Source organism: Nicotiana tabacum, chromosome 3 (genome assembly GCF_000715075.1).
Source record: "Nicotiana tabacum cultivar K326 chromosome 3, ASM71507v2, whole genome shotgun sequence".
NCBI lineage: Eukaryota > Viridiplantae > Streptophyta > Magnoliopsida > Solanales > Solanaceae > Nicotiana > Nicotiana tabacum.
In genome coordinates this window covers 205,892,778-205,916,495 of record NC_134082.1, presented here as the reverse complement: position 1 = coordinate 205,916,495, position 23,718 = coordinate 205,892,778, and the positions used below count along the sequence as shown (strand labels likewise).

The 23,718-nt window shown below is 39.3% G+C and overlaps 2 protein-coding genes and 1 non-coding gene across 4 annotated transcripts; 1 reads left to right on the top strand and 2 right to left on the bottom strand.

Annotated features, from left to right (window-relative positions):
• Positions 1 to 1,268: 1,268 nt before the first annotated feature.
• On the bottom strand, positions 1,269 to 6,140 carry LOC142178821 (zinc finger BED domain-containing protein RICESLEEPER 2-like). The gene is made up of 2 exons (XM_075248560.1): positions 5,568 to 6,140; positions 1,269 to 2,084 (listed from the first exon to the last, which is right to left on the bottom strand). The coding sequence occupies exons 1-2, from the start codon at positions 6,138 to 6,140 to the stop codon at positions 1,269 to 1,271; spliced, it is 1,389 nt and encodes a 462-aa protein (XP_075104661.1).
• Positions 6,141 to 18,733: 12,593 nt separating this feature from the next.
• LOC107797935 (uncharacterized) lies at positions 18,734 to 21,285 on the top strand. Of its 2 annotated transcripts, none has more exons than XM_016620861.2 (5): positions 18,734 to 19,045; positions 19,170 to 19,256; positions 19,883 to 20,032; positions 20,142 to 20,342; positions 20,976 to 21,285. In XM_016620861.2, the coding sequence occupies exons 1-5, from the start codon at positions 18,830 to 18,832 to the stop codon at positions 21,084 to 21,086; spliced, it is 765 nt and encodes a 254-aa protein (XP_016476347.2). In that variant the 5' UTR covers positions 18,734 to 18,829; the 3' UTR covers positions 21,087 to 21,285. The 2 variants fall into 2 exon arrangements, with proteins under 2 accessions (XP_016476347.2, XP_075106554.1); XM_075250453.1 differs by having other exon boundaries at positions 18,746 to 19,045; positions 20,142 to 20,256.
• A 662-nt stretch (positions 21,286 to 21,947) lies between these two features.
• On the bottom strand, positions 21,948 to 22,020 carry TRNAA-UGC (transfer RNA alanine (anticodon UGC)). The gene has a single exon. It is a non-coding gene; the product is annotated as a tRNA-Ala (tRNA).
• Positions 22,021 to 23,718: the final 1,698 nt, after the last annotated feature.

The following is a 23,718-nucleotide window of genomic DNA, read 5'->3' as shown; positions in this document are numbered from 1 at the left end:
GAAGTTCAAGATAAGATTGTATCTGAGTTACCATTACATACAAGAGCTAAGGGACAATTTGGACTTCCCATGGAAAAAAGATCAAGAGCAACGAGATCTCCAGGTATATGAAAATTCAATGTTTACAATTAACATTTCAAGTCTTCACGTTCAATTAGGGGTGTTCATCGGTTGGTACGGTACGATATTTAGATAATTCGGTTCTGTATATTTGGTATTAGGTTTCCTAAAATGCTATATCAATACCTTACCTAATTAAATTCGGTATGGTTCGGCTTTTTGCCTTTTGGTTTCGATTTATTCGGTGCGCTAACTTCGGTTTGTTCGGCTCTAAAGCAACTTTTTGAACATAATATTTAGGGGAGAAAAACGCCTTAACTAGCCAACAAAATTAAAATTATAACTAGCCAATAAAATCAATCTTATGAATACAGCAACACTACACATCATATATGAGACTTCTACAAAAAGGAGCATAAGATTAGAATAATGTTTACAACCTTCATCAATATTTAAATATATCTGTTATAAAGCTCTAACTTGCATCATCATAAAGAATGCACCAGACACCAGTAAGTTTCTGAAAATATGACTAAAATAAGTATTTCACAAGTGTTGTTTACATAAACCATTATGTGTAACATCCATTAACTACATAGACAAAAATAGATGGTGCACAGGCTTTAACAAAAGAACATGGAATTAGAAACATTCTCTTGAAGCTCTCTGGTAACTTCGTGCTGCAAGGATGACGGGATAAAAATTAATCCAATATCTAACAACATAAATTGGTAACATTTATCAACCAAATAAAAGCTAGACTTACCATATGTGTTGCAACTAACAACTATACATCAACGATGCAAGGCTCTGTTCCATTGGGCAAGCCTACAGAGAATTCAAGGTAATTTAATATGCAATATGAACAAAAAACTAATTGCAATTTGCAAATATCAATATAGAGTGCATACAAATAAAATATTCTTACCAAGTTCAAATTGCATGAGATAATCTATATCTTCCTCAACTCTAACAGGAAGTAATTCATTTCAAAGCCAATCTTGACAACACACAAGAGCTTGCACGTGAGCTTTGATGCCACACTAGACACATGAATTGCTAAAGCATCACGAGCAATCTCGGCAACAATTGGAAATCTAGGTTTGTTCACTTTCCACCAAAGCAAGATATCAAAACCATCACCTCAATCATAATATTCTTCATCTAGATACTTCTCTAACTCTGTTTTAGCATATGAATTTCCATTTTCAGCTTTGTGCCTCTTGTATTGTTGTGAAAAATGTTGCCTTTGAAGTTTTAGATTGAGTTCCATGACTACTTGCACTTGACGTCTCTGATGAGCTACTTGATGTAGAAGATAAAGTATGATCATTTTTTGAGTGTTTCTTTGCATACTCATCAAACAAAGAAGTCATGTAGTTTTTCACTTCTCCTACTATATTTTTTCCTGTTTCTTCCCCGAACATGCTCACAAGTGCATAAGTAACATACTTAAACTTATGGCGCGGATCCAAAAGACATGCAATAAAGATCATCTTTTCTGGAGTACCCCAATACTTGTCAAATTTTTCTTTCATCTTTCTTGCCATTGAACTCAAGTCAACGTTATCTTCTGCTATCAAACTTTTCAAATTATAATGAAGTTCACATATTTCAACAAAATGAACATTTGATGTAACATAAAGTGAACCAGAGATCTTCAAGGTAAGTACAAAAAAAGTTTCAAAAAATTTCACCATGAGCCTCACACTTTCCCAATCAGAACTTACAAGTGAACCTACTGATTTTCCATATTCACACACATGAGTAAGAAGATAATGCAACAATCCATGATCAAGAGCATCATAACTTGCAAATGCATGCTCGAATTCTTTTGCCATATTTAACATCAAGTAGGTGGAGTTCCACCTAGTAGGAACATCCAAACATAGTGATTTCTTACATGCAATCTTTTCAATTTCACAACATTCTTTAAACTTTTTCCACCTCGCAGGATATTGTCTAATATATCTTACTGCTTGTCTAACGTGTTTCACAGAATCACCCACTTCTTTCAAACTTTCCTAAACAACAAGAATGAGGATGTGAGTCATACATCTCATATGGAGATGTTTACCCTCCATCAAATTAGTTCCCCATTTGGTAAGTTGCTTAGACAACTCTTTCACTGTGACATCATTTGAACTTGCGTTATCAATTGTAACAGTAAAGATCTTATCTAAACCTGTAACGACCCGACCGGTCGTTTTGAGATCTAGCACGTCGTTCAGCGGTTTGAAGTCATAAGCAGCTTATTTCAAGTGTTATGACTTGTAGGCGTGGTCGGAGTTGAATTACGGGAAGTTCGGAGTCAAATTGGAAAGAAAATTCTCATTTCAGAAGCCTTAAGTTGGAAGAATCGACTAAGATTGGATTTCAGAGTAAACGACAACGGAATCGGGATCTGAAGGTTCTAGCAAGTTCGTATGGAGATTTCGGACTTGTGCGTATGTCCGGATTGGGTTTTGGAAAATCCGAAAACATTTTGGCGCCTATTGTGGAAGTTAGAATTTTTTAGGAATTTCATAAGTTTGGGTTGAAGTGCATTTCAGTGATACTGATGTCCGTTTGGGATTCCGAGTCTGGTAATAGCTCCGTATGGTGATTCTGGAGTTGGGACCGCGATCAGAAGTGAATTCGGAGGTTCGTAGGTCATTTTGAAGTCATTTGGCTAAATATAGAAATTTGAAGGTTATTGAGAAGTTTGACCGAGAGGTTGACCTTTTGATATCGGGGTCGGATTCTAATTCCGAAAGTTGGAGCAGGTCCGTAATGTCGAATATGACTTGTGTGCAAAATTTGAGGTCAATCGGACATAATTTGACAGGTTTCGGCATTGAATGTAGAAGTTTGAAATTTCAAAGTTCATAAAGTTTGGATTGGAGTGCGATTCATGATTTCGACGTTGTTTGATGTGATTTGAGGCCTCGGGCGAGTTCGTATCATGTTTTGGGACATGTTAGTATAATTGATTAAGGTCCAGAGGGCCTCGGGTTGATTTCGGAAGGTTAACGGAATGAATTTCGGACCAAAGAGTTGCTGAAATTTTCTGCAGAAAGCTATTTTGACAGCAACTAGTGCAATCACGGAGCTAAATTTAGAAGCTTATATCTCGAAATCTATAAGGACTTTGAAAATTTGCAAAGCATAAAAGTTATTGTCCTTGCATTCTAGTTTCCAGAAAGTTAAACCATTCATAATTTGGACATTTTATCAGAAAGTTATGATCGATTGAAGATGGTTGGTGGAGCAGTTTTAACAGAATTTTCTGATGCATGGAGCCGACTTTAGAAGCTCATATCTCAGAATATATAAAGAGTCATATGGTGTACAACCTATCAAATAAAATATCTTCGAGTCTAGTTTCTAAATCTTCAAATTGTTATGGGCGTTTTAGCATAAGGTGTACAACAGGAGAAAATTGTAATAGGATGTACAATCTGCACAGCGCAAGGTACAACTCGATGAAACCTGGGCAGAATGTTTTAAAAAGGCTATTCCGCGACTTTGAACCTAACTTCCACCATTTTTGAATAGGAAAAGAGCTTTGAGGCGATTTTGAAGAGAGGAAATCATTGTTCTTCATTGAGGAAAGGATTTTGGACCCTAAAACTCGATTATTTGTGATTAAGGAACAAAATATTAGTGTTTAATTCATGAAAATCAGTAGAAAAAGGTGGAGTTAGGGCTTGTGATTATGAGACCTTCTAGGGATGATTTGAGGGGTCAAACGAACTCCAATTTTCGAGCTCTTTATATGTACGAACTCGTAAGATGATGAAGAACATTTTGGTCGGCCCGGGGGTCGGGTTTTGTGCTTAAAATCGATATTTTTCAATTGGAATTCATTCATTTAGCATAATTTGATGATAAAAATCCGAACTTGGTAGATTTGGAGCACTCAAAAGTTGGTTCGAGAGGCAAGCGTGTTGCAGAGTAGCTTTTCGGGCTAGTTCGAGGTGAGTAATGATTTTAAATGTTGTTCTGAGGGTATGAAACCCCGGATTACACAACGTTCGGCTATGTTGAGGTGACGTACATGCTAGATGACGAGCGTGGGGTCGTGCACCATTGGGGATTGTGACTTAGTCCATCCCGAATGACTATTTTTCTGTATATTTGATAGCTAATTATTTGATATTATTATACTTTGGGCTAAATGTCATATTTGGGCTTTGTGTCAACTGTTTGAACCCTTAGGGGATCGTTAATGATATTTTCCTCACTGTTTGATTTCATACTTGTGCTCAGTCATGCCATATCTTTCAATGTTTTCAAAACTCAGCTATGTTAATCTGTTTTAGAAACCTTAAATGATGTTTTAAAGATATTTTGAGCCGAGCTGCATATTTTTACTATTGCCTGAAGGGCTTATGAGATTCTGACTGAGTAAGACCGAGGGCCTGTATTGTGAGGATACTTGTGGGTCGGGCTGCACGCCGCAGCAGTGATATACTGATTATGATAATGAGGCTGAGGGCCTAAGATTGTACGCCACGAGGTGGATTGATATTGATATGAGGCCGAGAGCCTATTATGATGCCACGAGATGGCTTGATATTGCGCTTGGGTCGTAACGGGACTCTCCAGGAGTCGACACACTCCTAGTGAGCGCGGGTACCCCTTGTGATATGAGATATAGCCCGAGGGGCTGGTATTGTTCTGTGATATTGCCCGAGGGGCTGATACTGATGATTATTGTGCCCGAGTGGAAGTTCTTATGTGTTTACCATTCCTAGTTGTTTTTCCTATCTATTGTTGAATTCTTAAAAAGGTATTTTTATGAGATTTCATTGTTAAATTGTGTTACTGATTTTGTTATATCTCTGATAGCTAAATGTTGTGTTTAACGTGATTTTATATCGTTCAGTCTTCATTTCTTTTTATTACTCACTGAGTTGGAAGTACTCACTTTACTCCCTGCACCTATGTGTGCAGATTCGGGCACTACAAGTCCTGCTACAAAGGGTGGATAGTTCCAGCAGATCTTCAAAAGTTTATTAGGTAGTTGTTTGGCGATTCGCAGCCTAGTGCAACCTCCCTCTATCTTATTTCCTTTCTGATTCAGTTATTTAGTAGTGGAGTAGACTTTCAGATTCGTAGTATTGTTTTAGATATTCATGACTAGTGATACCCTAATGTCGGGTTGTGTTGATTTTTATTTCCGTAAATTATATTGTTAAATGCTTATTTTGGGATTTTAATTCTAATTAAAGACTTAGTAGTTATTATTTTTATTGCTTAAAGTGAATTAGAGGTGTGTCGAGTGGTCTTGTCTTCACGAGAGGCGCCATCACGACCGGATTAGATTTAGGGTCGTGAACAAAACTCCAATCAAGCAAACACTTAGCAATAACATTTGCCATATCATCACCTTTATGACTAGTAATTGGACAAAAGTTTATTATTTTTTTGTGCATCTTCCAATCCTTGTCGATAAAGTGAGCCGTAATGCATATATAATTGATCTTTTGTAATGAGGTCCATGTATCTGTAGTAAGACAAACTCTTTGTTTTGTTTCTTTGAAAAATTTCTTGAGTTTCTGTTTCTCTTCACCATAAAGCTCAAAACAATCCCTAGTCACTGTATGACGGGAAAGAACCCGAAATTGAGGACATAAAGCACTCACAAAGTTCTTAAAACCTTCTTTTTCAACATGGCTAAAAGGTTGCTCATCAAGAATTATCATTTTAGCTAAATCCCTTCTACAAAGTTCTTGATCAAATTTCCAAGAGACGGGCATTCCCACATCATTTTTACCACCTGAAATTGGTTGAAATCCTATCAATCTTTGATTTGTTTCAACATTATAGGGAAATTTCACACACCTGCTCATATGACCTTTCAATCCCAACGTTCCATTTTTTATATTAAAATCTTCTTTCGTAAAATCACAGTATTTATATTTTACAATTGTTACCCTATTAGGACCATCAACCAGCTTTTGAAAGTGTTCCCACACAACAAATCTTTCTTTCATGCCTTTCCTTTTATTGCTTAAAACTGAATCAACTTCACTTGTAGTTATGGTTTCATTTGAACCCCCATTTTCACCTATTTTACCTTGAATCTCTGCCATCTGTGAAGATAAAAAGTAATACATGAAGGAATGATGTACCAAAAAGTAAAATATGAAGCATATGACATATATATAAGAGCAATGAAATGATAATCTACAACCAAAAGAACATAAAAAATAATGTATCAGAACTCAATTTTACTACAATATTGCAATCAGCTTTGTCTTCTTTCAGTAATTTTGATTGTACCAAAAACCCTAACCCACTTGTGCACGTCTTCTTTCAATAATAACTTGCCAAACATATATAGAGCAAGAGATGAATACACAGAGAAAAGGAGCAGAAGATTGAGAGATAGAGAGAGAGAAATGAAACAGAGAAGAGGAGAAAAATATAGATAGCTAGATAGAGAGAGGGGGGGAGATCGAGATCCTACCTACTGCGAACCGCGAGAGAAGGCAAAAGCTAGAAACCAGGCGCAACTTACAGCAAAAGAGCTGGAGAGATTTGTCTATGGTCTGTCTAAGTTGAAGTAAGAATTGAAAATGGTGGATTTTAGATTTCTAAACCTAAAACTAAAAGGGGAAACGACTGGGTGTAAGCAGGTAACCAAAAAAAGGGAGGAAAGGTACGTATAGTGAAAATAAAAGGTGGGAAATATTTAAAAAAAATTAAGGATAAAGGGAAGTAAAATTTTACAACTTTTATATTTATGTTATAAATAATATATATATATATTACTTAATCAATATTTTGGTACGGTATCAGTATTTCGGTATTTTAAAAAAAATACCAAATATCATACCTAATACCAAATATTTTTAAAATTTAAACCAAATACCATACCAAATACCAAACACCAAATACCAAAAATTTCGATTTCGGTATGGTAATTCGGTATTTACCAAATTATGCACGGCCCTACGTTCAATATTTACTTACCACTAAGTTATATCTTTTTCAGCTGAATGGTGAAATCTATATGGAAATTCAGCCCCTCATCTCCAAAAATTAGCCATTAGAATCTTGAGCTTAACCGCTAGTTCAGCTGGTTGCGAGCGTAATTGGAGTGTGTTTGAACATGTGAGTTATTATTAGACATTTGTTACGTATAACTATCCATTATTTTAATTTATTTGGTTAATTAATACAAACTTACAATGTTACTAACAATGAGATAAAATAATTCATGTGCAGATCCAATGCAAGAAGAGGAATAGATTAGAGCATACAAGATTGAATGATCTAGTGTATGTCAAGTATAATCGTGCTCTAAGAACTCTCTTTGACTTGCGGAATATCATTGATCCAATCTCATTGGATCATATTGATCATAGTAATGAGTGGTTGGTCGGAGAAATAGGGGTAAATTTTGAATCGGAAAATGAATTGGTGTTTGGGGGAGATGATGACTTAACTTGGGGCGATGTGGCTAGAGCATCAGGAAGTGAAGATGCACAAATATATTCATACTCAAAAGAGACCATCAAAAACTTTGAAAACCGGTGCTTCAAGCTCTCAAGTTCGACGTATTAATAGAGATATAGATGATGTTAATTCTGAGGAATTAGAGGAAGAAGATATTGAAGGCTATAATTCTAGTGATACCAATGAGAGTAATCCTATTGAAGAATAATATGACAATTTAGATGCATATGATAATGCTAGTGATTAGAATTTAGAAGTAGAATAGTTGGTTTTGTTTAGTTGATAGTTTATCATATTTTTCACCATAGTTTTGCTACATTGATAAAAAAATAATATTATATTGCTCTAATTTTGAATATATTTGTCACTTATGTTTTTATTACGTGATCTGTAAATATATTTTACACTATTTGTTATATTGCACTTTTTTGCACTAAAGCCCGCGCTTTAAGCTCCAATGACCCTTGTCGCCTTTTTGCGCTTTTTGCCTTTTACAACACTAGGCAACACCAAGATGGAGATGGTGGTGGCAACGACACACATCAGGCCCAAACAGGCCCACTTGACAATATCTAATTCAGCTCCCCCAACAAGGTCCAATAATGACCTTGTTAACAAATTCGATGCTCTATACAAAATGGATCCTAACATGGCCATCACCGACCTTGTCTCCACGAACCCAATGCTTCCATGCCCCAATTCTGAGCCCAAATCACACACTGATACTCTCACTACATATAGCCCACTAATTAACATGAAACAAGGGAGTTTCCAATGCTCAGACCCACAGACCAAATCTGCCAATGGTAAGACTAGTTGCTCTACTTCTGACCAAATATACGTAGCTCAACAAAGCCTAGTTTCAAGTAATAGGTTGGCCACGCCACTCAGCCCCACAAAGCCACGTTACAACCCCTCTCCACCAAATAAACTAGTCATTCTCAACAGCTAATCATCAATTGACAACTCCACCACCGCCCTCGACACTCCTTCTAATCCTCCGAAATAACTCAGCATTAGCAACAGTACTTTGCATGCTACAGTGTCCTACGACCCTAAAGAATCTACTCAATCTTCACTTCCAATGTAATACAATCAGTCCACACCATGTGAAGATCGTCATGCAAATCCCAACCTTCACTCTTCTCCTCTACAAAACCTTTATTCTACTTCCATATCAACGACTCCACCCACGCTTACTACTACTCTCACTCCATTAAAACACATACCATCCAATTCCATCATTGTTTCTGCTCACATCTCCTCCTCTACCTCTAACCATGCAACACCCCATATTTCCAGATCGCAACACCAACACTTACCTCAGGGAAATCATTCACAACAACAACCAATTCTTCCATCTTTCACATATGACCATGAAAGGTCCACACCTTCCCCGTCCGACCATACCACTAATTTACGCATCTCAACCCCAATCAATAGACCAACCACTTTAATCGTGGTTGGAGATGGTCCTCCAGGTCTATGCCTTGATCTTCACTTTAGAACTCAACAACTAGGAAGTTGTCCTCCTAGTTCAAAATCCAACACATTTAGCCGAGATAGTAACAGCGTGGATGAGGTTAGGAATGGAGCATATGCTCAGACTCAGTGGTACACAACACAGACACCTCTACTAATAGATCACCAAGCCTCCAGTTCACACCCACCACAATGGACGTACCTCATGCACCCTTCAACTCCTCAAGTGAATCCCACCATAAACCTACTACCTCTCTATCTTCACATCACTAGGGACAAATCTATGCCCCTTGGTTTCAACCCATCAACTCTTTAAACCCACTCTCCCCCTACTCCACACCAAGCAGCGCATACGACCCATTGACACCATAGGATATCCCTCCACACGCACCCCCTCCCACTCCAAATGCACTAGGCACACAAACAAGGCAGGAAATAGCGGAGATTCTAGAAGAGATGAGGGAAACAAGAATCAAATTCTTATGGTTAAAGGGTATACAACTCTACAATCTCAAGGAGCAATACGAAAAATATTCATACTCAAATGCCCGCCAGAATTGGAAACATGCAGCCTAAATCTTCGAGTGATGACAAACCGTGAAACAGGGAAATATGTCATAGTCATAATTCCAATGCTTCGGTATATTTCCCCAGTGATGGATCAAGAACAGACAACAACATACGTTGTCAATCCTCGGATCCCAGACCTAACTGATCAGGTCACCCCCTCTCATCCAAGCATGAATTTTCTAATATGGAGTTGTAGAGGTTCTCATAATGCATATTTAGGCATCACTTTCGGTCTTTGCTAGACAATCATAGGCTAGTTTTAGATATCCTTCTAGAGACCCACATGCAGGATCACACAATACTTGGCGACGATTTCCAGTTCACTAACATGTAGCAGGTATCTGCTAATGGACTCATAGGTGGTTTGGTTGTGTTGTGGAATGAAACTTTAATAAATGTGGAGGAGCTATGGATGTCCAAACAGGAAATCTATTGCCTAGTCTGGGTATGTCCCACGACACCTAAATGGTTACTATCTGCAATTTATGCTAGTAATTCATACCAAGTTCGCAATAGACTTTAGGAAAATTTAATGCATTTACATGACACTGTTCAAGGTCCTCGGTTAATAGGGGGATTTCAATGAACTTTTACGTTCCCGTGAAAAATTTGGTGGGCGGCCTATTAGTAACAATATAGCAGACAACTTTGCACATTGTCTTAACTATTGTGATTCAATTGACTTAGGGTTTAGAGGTAGCCGCTTTACATGGACTAATAAACGTAGACATGGGTACACAATTTTAAAATGACTTAATCGTATTTTAGCAAACTATGATTGGTTAAATATCGACACAGAGGCAACAATGCAACACTTGCCTAGAACCTACTCCGATTATTATCCTCTTCTACTCACTTTAGAATCTAGGCGCCCTTTTACCAAGAAGATTTTTCGTTTTGAAACTATGTGGACTTCACACCCCGAGTTCCACCAATTAGTTCTAAGTCTGGGCTAACAATTCAACTCTCATTGATACCATAAAAATCTTTTAAGAGGTAGTCCTTCACTGGAATAAACATACTTTTGGTAATATCTTCCAATGTAAGCGTAAGATATTGGCTCGACACTCAGGAATCCAATCATCAGTTCATTATCTTACAAGTACCTTCCTTCAAAACCTAGAGAATCAATTAACTAATGATTATAGTAACATCCTTCGACTAGAAGAAGATTTTTGGAAGCTTAAATCTCGTATAACTTGGCTCAATAATGGTGACGCTAACACTAAATTTTTTCATATTTCCACACTTCAAAGAGAGAAAAAATAGGATAATTGCTCTAAAAGACACTGTTGGTAATTGGTGCTTTAACCTTGCTGAGATCCACCAACAAATCTTTGTTTACTACCAAAATTTATTTACCACATTAGCACACACAATCCTTTCACTTACATCAAGACTCAAATTCCAGCCTACCTAGTAATGCTGATTTCCAAATCTTAGATGGACCTCTTAACGACTATGAAATCACTCGTGCTCTTCACAGTTTTAAACCCTATAAGGCACCCGAACCTAATGGCTTAAATCCTTATTTTTACTAAAAATACTGGCGAGAAGTAGGCTCTAAGATCAAACAGTTTTGTCACCAAATTTTCTTAGCTAAGGTGATTCCTACTGAAATCAATCGTACATATTTTCATGGGCTGCTTTCCAGACACGCCCCATGACCCCTTGGCCGCGCCCCATGGCGGCCTGACAAGCCTCACAATGCTTAGCGCCATGGTCGGCCCCGTGGTCTTGACTGTGCCAGGTGACAAGCGCGCATGCGCCTCTGTCACCCCACCGATGCCTCTCTCTAGCGCCCAAGGGCTGGCCAATGACAATAGCGTCGCGCGCCTTGACAATGTCGCGCGCGCAGATCCTGATGCCTCGCCAGCGCCCAGCTGCAGGCCCATACTAGCAGCGCCTCGCGCACAGACCCTGATGCCAAGCACCAGTTCCTAGCCTCAGGCCAACACAACAAGTGTCGCGCGCGCCCACAGCAACACGCGCGCAAACCCTGACCCGCAAGACAAAGTTTCTGCCATTGGACTTAGTTCTACCTTGTAATAAACTAAGTCCTTTTCATTGTAATTGTAGGCTAGTTTACATCATTTTCATTCAGTGTGCTTCTACAGCTTTATTAGGACTAGTCAAGTAATGTTGGTTTATTTTTTTTAAGCATTATTAAGGGGGACCAAACAATCAAACATTTTCAAGCAAGCAATTTTCTGTACTGGTGTCTCTCCCCCTTGACACTGCATCTTTTGTAATCAGCATTTCAGTCATCAATAAAATCATCATCATCATTCAAAACCCAATTCTCTCTCAGCTTCCACAATTGCTCGTGACATTGGTTTTCCCGCACGACACTGATAATCTATTCTAGCATGCGGAGGGGACCTCATTGGCGGACAACAACCGCACTGACATCGGTTGCTTAGCCTTACGTTTCCCTTCCAAAGAACATCAGGAAGGCATTGCGTAACAGTTGGTATCAGAGCCTAGGCTCGACATCGGACAAAAGAACACAATTTCCATCATCGCCATTTCTGACCATGGTGAATCATGGGGAGCGCCTGGCATCCCTAGAAGAGACGGTTGACCGATTACGACCCATCGTGGATACGGTGCCTGATCAAAACAACAACCTAGTGCAAAGGTTGGACGACCTGGACCGCCGAATGCGACAGGAAGAAAATGATATTGCAAATATCAGTCGGGTCTCTGACGATGACCGACAAATGGCAGCCATCGAAACTGCCAATATTCATGGCAAATTTGAGGACCTCCAACAGGAGCGTTCCGACGATTTAGCCCATCAGCAACAAGAGGCATACAGATTAACTACCATGCAGCAAACCATAGACGACTTGACAGGCAAGCTCAATGTTGTCAATGCTGCCCTACAGAGCCTACTTCGAGGAGGCGACAACCACATCAGGGGTGTAGCAAACCTCACCCCCATTCCACAAAAGCTTAAGATACCAGAGCCAAAGCCATACGACGAATCCCGGGATGCTAAAGAAGTGGAAAACTTCATCTTCGACATCGAACAATACTTCGATGTCGTGGGCCACTTGGAAGAATCCAAAAAGGTAGCGACTGCTGCCATGTATCTTTAGGGCGATGCTAAACTTTGGTGGCGGGTTAAATACGAAGCCATCAAGGCCGGTGAAGATACTCTTCAGACATGGGATGAATTGAAGGCAGCCATATGCCTGTAGTTCTTCCCCGAAAATGTGGAATACAATACAAGGGAAAGCTACGGGAGCTCCGCCACGCCAGATCAGTGCGGGAGTACATGCGCGAATTCTCCGCACTCATGCTAAACATATGCGACATGGGGGACAAATACAAACTCTTCTCATTCATAGAAGGTTTGAAACCTCATGCCCGTATGGAACTACAGAGACAATGGATAGACACCCTGCCCAAGGCCATTCAAGTTGCAGAATGCCTTGGCGATTATCATTTGGGAACTCAGAACGACAGGCCCCAGCCGTCTGTCCAAGGGGATTCAATGGGAACCATCCCAGCAATGGTGGCCCAAGCAAAAGTGGGGGAGATCGGAGTGCATCCAAAACTAAGACTCCTCCCTCCAGCAGCAACAGTGTTGCATCCATCAACAACAATCAGGGGAGAAAGCCTCCCTCAGAATGCCGTCATTGCGGCGGGGCACATTGGAACAATGAATGCCCAAACATAAAGGTCAATGCTCATCAGACTGTCGAGGATGAGTCAGACGCATCAGATACATCAGAAGAAGACCAGGTAGGCGCCTTCAATGCAATTGTTGGCTCTATCCCCTATGCCTTAGCGGGGACCAGTGCATGTCCTCCTAAGAAAACATCAGTCCCAATCACCAAGAAAGGGAAGGAAAAGATGGACGAGAGGCCTCCTAAACAAGTGAGGACCCTAATGTTTGTCGAATTGAAAGTGAATGGCAAGCCCCTTCACGCATTGATAGACACAGGTGCTACCTACAGCTACTTGGCTTCAACTCAAGTAGAGCGCTTGGGTCTTGTCGTGCAAAAGAGCAAAGGCCGCATCAAGGCTATCAACTCACCACCCCAGACATTGGGTGGAACAACTACAAATGTCTCGGTGAAACTTGGCCCATACAAAGGAAGCATCGACCTGCGCATCGCAATCATAGATGACTTCGACATCATAGTGGGTTTGGAGTTCATGAGGCAAACCAACACCATACCGGTACCATATGCCAACATGCTCCTGATGATGGGAGAAAACGGGGCCAAGCCCTGCACCATACCATGCTTTCCCATAAAGATGGCCGCTGAAAACATCTCGGCCATGCAGTTGGAGAAGGTAGTCAACAGATATGAAGCCCTGGTTCCGGCTACCCTTCACGGCAACAATCAGCCATCATGTCATCGGCCTCAAAAGACTAGTGACGCTCCTCAACATGTGAAGACTTGTCAGCCATGCCACAAGGATAAGTCGGATCACTCATCACAGACGGGACCCTTGCAGCCATTACATGTCCCACAGAGACCATGAGAAAGTGTTTCCCTCAGATTCATCACTGGATTGCCACAAGTTGGTAATCTTACATCCATCATGGTTATCATAGATCAGTTTTCAAACTATGCAACCTTCATAGCAGCCCCGCAGAACATCTCAGCAGAAGATACAACTCGACTCTTCTTCTCGCACATTGTCAAATATTGGGGCCTGCCCAAAGACAGTGTTAGTAGGTGCGACTCACGCTTCACTAGCAACTTTTGGACCCATATCTTCAAGTGCTTTGGGTCAACATTGAGTCACAACTCAGACATCCATCCATCATCGGATGGCCTAACAGACCGATTCGATAACATGCTGGAGGAATATCTCCGCAACTTTGCAACCGGATCACAGAAGCATTGGGTGAAGCTCCTGGATGCTACTCAACTGTGTTTCAATTCTCAAAAGATCCATCATACAAACAAGAGCTCTTTTGAAATTGTTACCGGACAGCAACCGCTTCTCCTGCAAACGGTGAATGCATCAACCATGCCGAAATCTCCTCGAGCTGCCAATTTCTCGAGCGAATGGGAGCACAACATGGGGATAGTGCGGAGCTATCTCGTCAAAGCCCAAGAGCGGGCAAAAAGATTTACCGAACAAAATCTTTGCTTTGCCCAACATCAAATAGGGGACAAAGTAATGCTATGCATCCCAAAGCGGTACTTGTTTGCAGAGAGGACCCATGACCCCCGCCTGCAACAAAAATACATCGGGCCTCTACCCATCAAAAAACGCATTGGGAAGTCCACATACCAGGTGAAAACTCCATCCTGGTGGAAGATCCATCCAGTCTTCCATGTCAGCCGCATGAAATCATTGCGTCGCTACAACAGCAAGCTCACAGAACAGAGGGGCGCAGACCTCCCATCCAACAACCACCAGAAGCATCATCATCATCATCATAAGGCTCCGAGGATGGCGCCAACTCAGGTGCGGGAGAATGCCATGGGCTGCTTTCCAGACATGCCCCATGACCCCTTGGCCGCGCCCCATGGCGGCCTAGCAAGCCTCACAATGCCTAGCGCCATGGTCGGCCCCGTGGTCTTGCCTACGCCAAGTGACAAGCGTGCATGCGCCTCTGTCGCCCCACCGATGCCTCTCGCCAGCGCCCTAGGGCTCGCCAATGACAACAGCGTCGCGCGCCCTGACAATGTCGCGCGCGCAGATCCTGATGCCTCGCCAGCGCCCAGCTGCAGGCCCATTCTAGTAGCGCCTCGCACACAGACCTTGATGCCAAGCACCAGCTCCTAGACTTAGGCCAACACAACAAGTGTCGCGCACGCCCACAGCAACGCGCGCGCAGACCCTGACCCGCAAGACAAAGTTGCTGCCATCGGACTTAGTTCTACCTTGTAATAAACTAAGTCCTTTTCATTGTAATTATAGGCTAGTTTACATTATTTTCATTCAGTGTGCTTCTACAGCTTTATTAGGACTAGTCATGTAATGTTGGTTTATTTTTTTTAAGCATTATTAAGGGGGACCAAACAATCAAACATTTTCAAGCAAGCAATTTTCTGTACTGGTGTCTCTCCCCCTCGACACCACATCTTTTGTAATCAGCATTTCAGTCATCAATAAAATCATCATCATCATTCAAAACCCAATTCTCTCTCAGCCTCCCCAATTGCTCGTGACATTGGTTTTCCCGCACGGCACTGACAATCTAGTCTAGTGTGTGGAGGGGACCTCATTGGCGGACAACAACCGCACTGACATCGGTTGCTTAGCCTTACGTTGCCCTTCCAAAGAACATCAGGAAGGCGTCACGTAACAATATCTTTGCCTAATATCTAAAGTCAAGCATGCACACACCATCCATCAATATCGGCCAAGCAGCTTGTGTAACACTATTTACAAGCGTATCACAAAGATTATTTCTAATAGACTTAAGCCTATAATTTTTAAAATAATAGGACCAACCCAAACTAGTTTTCAACAGGGCAAGAGAGCTTCGGATAATGCTATAATAGTTCAAGAAACTCTTACACACTTTTAAAAAATGAAAGGAAAAAATAGTAACATGCTTTTAAGATTAGATCTTGAAAAAGTATTTAATCTCCTAGAATGGTCCTTTATCCAAAAAAAACTCTTCTATACTTCAATTTAATAATGTGGTGTATTACTACTACTTCTACTTCTATTCTAATAAATGGAACCCTTACTTCCTATTTTAATCCCTCTAGGGGCATTCTCAGGGAGATCCTTTGTCACCTTACCTCTTCATAATGTGTATGGAAATGTTCTCGCACAGTATTACTATATCAGTGGACTATCTCAACTGACAACCTATCCGTCTTTCGAAAATGGGCCCCAAAATTTTACATCTATTCTTTGCAGGCGACATAATTCTGCTTTCTAAGATCACTATCAAAAGTTGTCATGCTATTATAGATGTAATAGACCACTTTACTAAGCATTCCGGCCAAAAAATAAATTTCAAAAAATCAAAAATCTTTTTCTCAAAAAATTGCTCACAAACTCATAAGAACTTTGTTTTTCAGTCATTCTCAATCAAGGAAGGGGACTCATTTGGTAAATATTTAGGTTTTTCTATATTTCATTCCCGTTTCAAAATGAGTGACTTTCAATTCCTATTGGATAACTTCAAAAATAGATTAGCTGGCTAGAAAGTAAAATTCATGACCATGGCGGAGAGAACTACTCTCATCAAATCAACCTTGAATACTCTCCCCAACCATGTCATGCAATACATTCATATTCCAATGAGTATCATTAATAAAATGGAACAGTACCAACGCAATTTCCTTTGGGGTACAACTGTCACAAGGGAAAAAATTATATCTTCTATAATGGAAGGATATTATAACCTCTACATATAGGGGAGGATTGAATATTCAAACACTTAGAATTAAGAATAACGCTTTGTTTGCTAACTTGGCTTGGAAGATTTTTCAATCCCCACATTCTCTATGGGCTAAGACTTTATTACACAAATACCTCCCTCTAACCTCCATCGCTAACCACTCTCCAACTAGGCGCAATATTCTCAATGGGTGGAATCATTGTCAACTTGGTCTCCAGTGGAGAATTGGAACATGGAACAATATTAACTTACGGACAGACTCTTGGATTAAATTAGGGACGCCTTTGCGCTGTCTAATCCAAGGACCTCTGCAGTTTCATCAAACCTTTACACTTTCTACAATCTTGACCTCACATGGATGGAATTGGGCCAATCACCTTTGATATTCCTCCCCACATTAAAAATACAATCAACAAGCACTACCTTTCTATATACACGCACCAATCAGACCAACTTTTTTAGGCCCTCACTAACAACGGACAATTTACTATCAAAACTATGTATAAGGCCCTAGTCAATACCAACACTCACATCACTACTCCAGCTAACCTTTTTAAATGGATTTTGGTATTATCAATCCAACCAAAAATCAAAACATTTCTTTGGCTACTTCAGCATAATAGGCTACTTACACGTCATTACCTGCATTCTATTGGCATAGCAACAGTAGCAAATTGTTCTACCTGCACGGCTGCTTCTGAAACTCTAAATTATATTTTTCTAACATGCCCAAACGCTCAACAGTATTGGCATATCATAGGAATCCAGGGTTACATCAATAACCTTTCAACCATGGACTCACCTAAGCTTTGGCTGCACACACTCATATATTGAAAGGCACTTCACCTCCCACATAAATTGACCCCTCGCACTTTTATACCATTAAGTTTATGGAATATCTGTCTTACCCGTAATCGCAATCTCTATGACAAAACATACCTAAAAACTAGTCCAAATTTTGTCTTACATCAAGCTATTGAGTTTTGCGTACATGGCTGCATCGCAACCCACACAACCTAATAAAGTATGTCTAAACCTAAGGTGAATACCACCCAAACCAAATTTTTACAAATTAAATACGGATGGTGCAACCTCATGTAACACTGATACGGACGGCATATGAGGAGTCATTCGAAATCACCTAGGTGCTTGGATAGTGGGTTTTGCTGGCCAAGTCATACATTCACATTGCATCACAACAGAATTGTAGGCCCTCATACGAGGACTAAGTCTAGCAGTCCAAAAGGACGAAAAATAGAAAAAAGAATGAAGGAGAATAGAAGAAAAAGAAGGAGAATAAAAATAAGATGAAAATAGAATAAATAAAAAGGACGAAAAGGATAGTAGAAATAAAAAAAGAAAAAGAAAAAAGAAAAAGAAAAAGTTAATAAAGAATAATTTAACAAATACAAAATTTATAGTAAGGATACTTTTGTCTTAAAGAAATTAATTTCTGCTTTCCCAAACTAGAAAAAATTGTTTCTGCTTTTGGTGCCGCTCAAAAACACTTATACATTTTGGTCAAACACATACCCGGAATTTGGCCAAAGACTGTAATTTAGGCTGGAGACACAATAAAAGTAAAGGCGTCATAAGATCAAAAGCCTTGACAAGGACAACATCCCAACGCCACGATCCATATCATGTGAAGTCCATATTTGACGTTTTTCGAAATGCGGGCAAACAAATAGTAGATAATTAGGTTGTGCGATTATTCAATATTCCTAAACTTCCACGCAGAGGATTCCCTTGCCTTCATGTGTAATATACTCTAAATCTACGTGGTCCTGTCATTTCACTTTCATAAGGTTGAGTTTGGTGAAAGCAAAGGTAACCGAATTTTCTAAAAGAAAGAATTTAAAGAGGTACATAAAGGAATTAAATAGAGAGCTGATCGAATCAATAAGAATTACTACTACTACTATCAAGATGTCAGTGGCAGTTCCCTCATGTTCACATCTTAGCGTAAATAGCTTGTTGCAGAGAGGCACAAGTAGAGATCATTTGCAATATTACAGAGGGGGGGCTTTGGCTTTGAGTGCAACAAAAAAGCAAAAATATTCGAGTTTTACCATAAACGCGCAGCAGACATACACTTCACAAATTACCGTTCAAGCCGATATGCCCCTCTATGAATCCCCTGATGTACGTTCTCTTTTCTTCGTATGGTTTGTGTTCAGAATCTAGAGTTAGTTAGTTCAAAGCTAGAGTTTAAAATGTGTATATAAAATTCCGTTGAATCCGCATGAACAATAATGGGTGGCTACAGGCTTCTTTCGACAGGTACATGGAGGACAAGCCCAGAGTTTTCAAAGCCATATTTCCAGAGAACAGAGGAACCCAACGTGTTAACGAGGTTAAATACTACTACTAGTAGTACTCTTCTTTTTTGTTAGCACGTAATTATATTTTGGTTCACATCTACTAAAAACATGATTTGTCTGATAGTAATCTTTTTCCCATATGATAGTTGCAAAAGCTACTTATCTTACCATATTTGTCTTCCTTGTGATCGATTTTGATGTATCTATAATTTATTATTCAATGTAAATAGAAGCTTATATTACAAAATCAGTGCTTCCACCTCGAGAGATGGGACGTTCTCAAATTTTCTGTATGTAGTTCTGTGTAACGGAAATTAATCATCGTATTGGGGTTGAGAATAAAGGTAAAGGGTTAGGATAGGTAGCCGAGCGTTGTCCGCAGTCGTATCTCTTGACTTCTGTTTTATTACTTGTTGTTGCTTTCATTTCGGCTTTCTAATTATAGTACCTACTGTTAGTTTTGTATTTTTGCTTCGGTTTTCCGATTGGTATGCTTGTTGTTGTCCTTCTTTTAGCTTTCCTGAGGGTCTATCAGAAACAACCTCTCTGCCTTCTTGAAAGTAGGGATAAGGTCTGCGTACATTCTACCCTCCCCAGACCTCACTAGTGAGATTACACTGGGTTGTTGTATTATTAAACTCATACGTATATGGTGCAGGAGGAATGGAGAATCCGAATGGAACCGATAGCCTTTTTATTCCTCACAGCCTGGCCTGTTGTTATTATGAGAATTAGATACAAAACTAAAGGAAAAGAGTACCCTTCTGGCGTTCCCACCAATACCTCTACTGTTCTCGAGCTGAAAATTGTAAGTACATATATATACTTCAAATTGCATATACTCGATCGAGAATCTAAATTTATCTTTGTAAGTACATAATAATTAATTACTTGTGGTTAATTTGCTATATATGCAGACAAAATGGGATCTAGAAGGGGTGACAGAGGGGGAAAATAAACCATCAGAATTCAGGATTAATATGGAAGGAGCACTTTACCCAGATAGAAGAGGAACAAGAAGCAGGATCAAAGGTCATTTCAATATGAGCCTTAGCTTCGCTCCGCCTCCTATGCTTGCTTTGGTTCCTCCACATGTTCATCAACATGTTACACAATCGGTTAGAAACTACAATTTTCAACTACTAAAAATAGAATTTTACACCATGCATACAATAATTCTACTTCAAAAATTTACTTTCATCGGTTGAAATTGACGTGTGATATTTTAGAAGAATTAACCTAAATAATCGTCCATCTAACCACTTACACTAAAAATAGCCGGCATATGTATAATATGTACTATAACCCGTGACCTCCTTCGAGCCGTGGAAACTCTTGCAGAAATGCAGGGTAAGGCCGCGTACGATAGACCCTTATAGTCCGGCCCTTCCCCGGACCCCGCCCGCATAGCGGGAGCTTAGTGCATCGGGTTACCCTTAATTTATAGTAATATATAATATGAGTATAATCGTTTATAATCAATGTATATATGCTAGGAAAAGTAAACAGAGAATCCATCCGCCTGTTTATGTAAAGATCCCTTTTTAATCTCTGAAACTTTTGGCCGCCCCCCTGCTTAATCGAACACTAATAGTTGGAGTTTTACTAATATTTCAACTTATGATATTACGATCGAGATTTTTTATTTTCTTAGAAGATAATGGTATTCCTGTATTTTAAAACACTAATTTAGTAAGGACTAGCTACTAGCAAATGATCTTTCTAACTTTGCCTTGTATATGCTATCACAGGTTATGAAGAATATGGCGGAAAGTATGCAGCATAAAGTAAGAGATAATCTGCTCGCCGATTACACAAAATTCAAGAAGGAAAACTACAAAAATATTCCGCCTCCACAATAAGTTAGACTTTTCATTGAAGGAGAAGACCGAAAATAAGAGAAACACTCCAAGCTCGGTGTGAATTTTCCTTTTCGTGGGCCTTTTGTATTTGTTCAACTAATCAAGCTAACAATGAATAACATTATTGGTGTATACTTTGTTAATTAGTGATATCGTGTACGCAAAGGCAAGTATGAAATAAGATTACTACTTACAGGCACACTTGTCTCCCTCATTTTTTGTCTTTTTCAGGAAAGGGAAAGAACTAGTACTATTCCCTCACTAAAAATAAATAACATATTTAAATTTGAAAATAATTCAATTTTAAATTATTCATTTTACTCATTTTATCCTTAATAAGAAATCACACAAATGTCATGGCCCCACAAAGTGTTTACTTCTTAAGCTTTTAAGACTACAAGTTTCAAAAGTTTTTCTTTTTTCTTAAACTCTGTGTCGAGTCAAACTACCTCATCTAAATTGAAACGGAGAGAGTATTAATAAAATGTTTATCAGTGGGAAAAGGGAATCTATAGTGGGGAAAGAAATACTATAGTCGAGGGACTATCGAAAACAGACACTTTGTCATTTTATGGTAGGGATAAGATTGCGTATATCTTATCATCTCAGACCTTATTTGCGAGAATTCACAAGATTTATTGTTGCGAGAATTCACAAGATTTATTGTTGTTATTGTTCTTTATCAGTCAAAAATTGTTGCTGAATGATCATTTCACACTAAAGATTCAATGAGATAAAATCGTCTATGAGAACTTTACCCTTCCAAGAAAAGATTAATAACTTTCCAGGTTACGTCTGACTTGTTGGAAAATGCACTACAAAGTGTAATGCTTCATAAAATAATTATTAAAACGAACGATATGGAGATGCAGGGGATCGAACCCCGTGCCTCTCGCATGCAAAGCGAGCGCTCTACCATTTGAGCTACATCCCCTGTTGGTTCTATTTTTCCTCTGGTCTTATATCACTATTTTCTGTTTTGCTATATTAATCTGCCCGTTAAAAGAAAAAACACATTTTTGCTATATTTAGAAATTAAATTTAACTCTAAATTTTAGTTTTAACCTAAATGAGATATTTATAACAATACAAATATCTACATCTTTTTTTAGACTATAAGTTTGAAAAATCATCCATTTTTTCTTAAATTACGTGTCCAATCAAATACTATTGCATAAACTGGAGTGGGATGACTAAACAAAAGTTTTCTTAACTTGAATATTCATATACAGTTCCAACAATAATTTATAATGGAAACTATAAGAGTCAATACGATTAAAAGTTTAGGTATATTTATAAACAAGTACATAATTAATTACTATTTAGTACAGTAAACAAAACTATAACCAATTGTGTTAAATACTAGTAATTTACTTATTACTTGAATTTAGGGGATAATTATACGACTCGGTTGAGGCAAAATACAAACTTGAATTTTGATCAAGTCAAGCCAAAATTCAAACTTGAATTTTGATCAAGTCAAGTCAAATTGAGTCGTGATTTGATCAAAATCAGACAAATTGAATCGATAAAATACAAATGTACTTAGCCAAGATCCATTCGCTCAGTTTAGTATCCAAACATACTTGAAAAGAAGATAACATCCATACAATGAAGGTGGTTGAGAGAACATCACGATTCAAATTCTTACCAAGATCGTGATGACATGTAACCTTAAACCTCAAGACGAACTAACAAGCAATAACTAACAAATTTTGACACTATAGAGACATAAGCAAGTTAACATGGATAATATCATAATATAACTCTAAATAAGTATGAAGTTGTATGGATTAAAATCATATCAGAGAAATTCGGCACGCAGAGACAATAGGTCGAGGTCGGACGGTCATCAATAAGGCCGAGGTCGGACGGTCATCAATAAGGCCGAGGTCGGACGGTCATCAATAAGGCCGAGGTCGGACGGTCATCAATAAGGTCGAGGTCGGACGGTCATCAATAGGCCGAGGTCGGACGGTCATCAATAAGGCCGAGGTCGGACGGTCATCAATAAGGCCGAGGTCGGACAGTCATCAATAAGGCCGAGGTCAGACAATCATCAATAAGATCGAAGTCGGACAGGCCAAGGTCGGACGGTCATCAATAAGGCCGAGGTCGGGCGGTCATCAATAAGGCCGAGGTCGGGAAGGCCGAGTTCGAACAATCATCAATAAGCCGAGGTCATACGGTCATCAATACGGTCGAGGTCGATTAGGCCGAGGTCGGACAATCATCAATAAGGCCAAGATCAGGCAGTGATGAAACAACTAGCTTGCTTTAGAATCCTCAAAGTAGAATTCCCTCTAATTGTACTTTTTATATGGATACCCCTTATAAATAGGAGGGGAGGACTTTCCAAAAACGGGGGCTCTCTATCTCTCCCTCTCCCTCTCTTTAGAAAATATGTAAACACCCATCTCTAAAGAGATTAGAGGATCTGTGATCCCAGACCTTCATCATATCCGAAAAGGGTCCTAAGGTTCTTGTATTTATTTATCGTTCATCTTTATCAAATGAAAGAGGAACCGTATCAATAAAGATTGGGTGAATCTTTTCTTTTATTTACATTTTATTGTCATTTAATGTTACTTAATGCATCATTCTTTGTGTTATTAAGTCTGGTCATGATCAT

Bases quoted from the DNA above. Each gene is read 5' to 3' on its own strand.
- LOC107797935 (XM_016620861.2), top strand. From the start codon at position 18,830: ATGTCAGTGGCAGTTCCCTCATGTTCACATCTTAGCGTAAATAGCTTG. The intron at 20,033-20,141 runs GTAAGTACATAT...CTATATATGCAG, and splicing joins CTGTTCTCGAGCTGAAAATT to ACAAAATGGGATCTAGAAGG. The intron at 20,343-20,975 runs GTTAGAAACTAC...ATGCTATCACAG, and splicing joins ATCAACATGTTACACAATCG to GTTATGAAGAATATGGCGGA.
- LOC142178821 (XM_075248560.1), bottom strand. From the start codon at position 6,140: ATGGCAGAGATTCAAGGTAAAATAGGTGAAAATGGGGGTTCAAATGAA. The intron at 2,085-5,567 runs GTTTGTCTTACT...CTTGTTGTTTAG, and splicing joins TCAAAGAAACAAAACAAAGA to GAAAGTTTGAAAGAAGTGGG.